Source organism: Montipora foliosa, chromosome 9 (assembly GCF_036669935.1).
Source record: "Montipora foliosa isolate CH-2021 chromosome 9, ASM3666993v2, whole genome shotgun sequence".
Lineage (NCBI taxonomy): Eukaryota > Metazoa > Cnidaria > Anthozoa > Scleractinia > Acroporidae > Montipora > Montipora foliosa.
Genome location: NC_090877.1, coordinates 13,729,878 through 13,732,377, shown reverse-complemented (window position 1 = coordinate 13,732,377; position 2,500 = coordinate 13,729,878). Strand labels below are relative to the sequence as shown.

At 38.3% G+C, this 2,500-nt stretch overlaps 1 protein-coding gene across 1 annotated transcript in view; it reads left to right on the top strand.

Annotated features, from left to right (window-relative positions):
• LOC137971478 (probable helicase with zinc finger domain) overlaps positions 1 to 2,500 on the top strand; it is a 23,019-nt gene that overhangs the window by 15,717 nt on the left and 4,802 nt on the right. The window contains exons 4-6 of the mRNA XM_068818301.1: positions 1 to 9; positions 485 to 619; positions 791 to 1,398. The exon at positions 1 to 9 is cut by the window's left edge and continues 202 nt beyond it. Of these exons, the coding sequence (XP_068674402.1) occupies positions 1 to 9; positions 485 to 619; positions 791 to 1,398 (752 nt within the window). The remainder of the gene's footprint in view (positions 10 to 484; positions 620 to 790; positions 1,399 to 2,500) is intronic.

Sequence of the window (2,500 nt, the reverse complement as noted above, 5' to 3'; positions counted from 1 at the left end):
AATTATAAGGTTAGATGCCGTGATCAATGAAAGTATTTTGTTTGGTTTCTATAATGGATAGGGAGAGGCGCGGTGGCCTCATGGTTAGTGTACTCGACTCCGGAGCGAATGGTCCGGGTTCGGGTCCTGGCCGGGAACATTGTGTAGTGTTCTTGGGCAAGACACTTTACTCCCACGGTGCCTCTCTCCACCGGCGAAATGCTGGGGGTAACCCTGCGATGGACTGGCATCCCATCCAGGGGGGAGTAGAAATACTCCTAGTCGCTTCATGCCATGGAAACCGGGATAAGCTCCGGCCTGATGGGCCTCTTGGCTCTTATGCAGACTTTACCTATAATGGATATAACGTTATGCATACATTGATAAATTTCTAAAAAACACAAATTTGCAGAGTGAAAAGCTCGATTTATACGTTTGGAATGTTAAATAAATTGAATGAAAGGCAATTTATTTGTTTTCTTTTCTTTTCTTTTCTTTCTTCTAGTTGGACGAACTTGTGCCAAGTGTTGCTGGAGTGACTGTGTCGTATGAGCCGCAAGAACTCGATGTGTCATTACAAATACCGTTCAACAGCGAAGGCAAAATATCACATTCTTGGACTATACGAGTCAACTATGAGGTTAGACGTCAAAACACGTTTGTATTGTCCATAGCCTAAGTACTGTATTGTATTGTATATCTTAAAGTTATGATCGTCCCAAGAAGAAGCCGATGAGGTTTCATGCTTTCTTTGATTTTAGAGATCGTATAATTGCAAATATAACACTAGTACTGTCAATTCTCATTCTAGTCACGTGGGACTGGCCATGTACAAGATGTCGTCCTCCTCCCACACCACCACAAATGCTACACTCTTTCAAGTGCCAAATTCAAGTGCAGTGTGCCATCCAGTTCGGGCGAGCCGGTGGAGGTCAAACTTCCAGAAAGCTATGTTCTGAGAAATGATCTCCACTATGCCTTGAAACCTCATTTACCCCCGTGGAAAGGAAGTTATGAATTGGAGATAAATGTTACCTTCTCTACCCTGGTCTTTGGAAACTTCGCGCAAGTTTTGGTCCTGGATTTTGGGAGAGATTCTGCACACCTTGCTGTAAAAATGAACGTCGAGGTTGGAAGTCAAGAATTTTGGCAAGAGTATGGCGAAGAGAAGGCTAAGTTGACTTTGGATTGGACTCTTTGGGATGATGGATCTCGAAAAATCGTGAAGTTTGAGCCCAAACAGCCACTACCATTTAACAATTACTATTTGCTTGACATGTACAAGTTGCCGAGAGAAGACGAAATGGTGCCTTGTCCACTTTTTGATAAAGGACAAGGCTTAAGGCCAGAAAATTACAAGAATTTTATGCACCAGCTGTCATTTATAGAAGATTTCTACATTCGGAAGCAAATAGCCCGGTAAGCGTCAAGTTACTCTTTCAAATTGGTGTGGTGTGATTTAACTAGAAGGCGGCGACTCCTGCTGATGAAACGAAGTGAAAATGAATTATATTGCAGTGGAGTAACCAATATTCTGTTATTGGTTTCGGCAAAAGCATGTTTTTCTCTAGCCAAAAGTCACAAGGCACATTTTTTTTTAACTTCTAACTCTATCTGGAAAGAAAACCCATCGTCAAACCGCTCACTGATTAAGAGAACCAATTTTAAAAACATTATTTGCTACAAAATCCCATTAACCCGACTTTCCCTAAATTATACTCCTAGAATAATTCACTAAGGTCAATTAGATAATAATAATAATAATAATAATAATAATAATAATAATAATAATAATAATAAATTTATTTTATAAAGCGACAATATCCATAGTGTTCAACACCGCTTTACATGATTTAAATATATATACACATCAATTACAGGAGTAAAAATATATTTATATTAATTACTATATAATTTGAATAAATAGTTCATTAAAAACAATTATGATAATAAGACACAAATAATAAAAATAAATAAAAATACTATCAATAATCTAATACAGAGTCTATATTACTGATTATTCAGGATATGCTTGTTTGAAGAGCCACGTTTTTAATAAGCTTTTGAAAATGGAAACAGATGCACAGGATCGAATATTTTGAGGTAGACTATTCCACAGCTCAGGAGCCGCGCAGGAAAAAGCTCTCTTACCATACGAGTTAAGATTGTAAGAGGGCTTATACAAAAGATTGAGGCCTGAGGATCTTAAAATCCTTGTTGGTTTATAAGCCTTGAGTAGATCAGAGAGATAAGAGGGAGCACAGTTATTGACAATTTTTAAAGTGAGTAGAAGGATCTCATAGTGAATACGTTGTTCAATAGGTAGCCGGTGAAGTTTGCGCAGAATTGGAGAAATGTGTTCATGTTTATGACAAAAAGTAAGCACCCTAGCTGCAGCATTCTGTACAAGGTGTCGTTTTTGAAGCGATGATTTTGACAGGCCATAAAGAAGGGAGTTGCAGAAGTCAAGTTTTGATATGAAGATATGAAAGCATGTATAAGTGTCTCGCAGGCCCTAAAG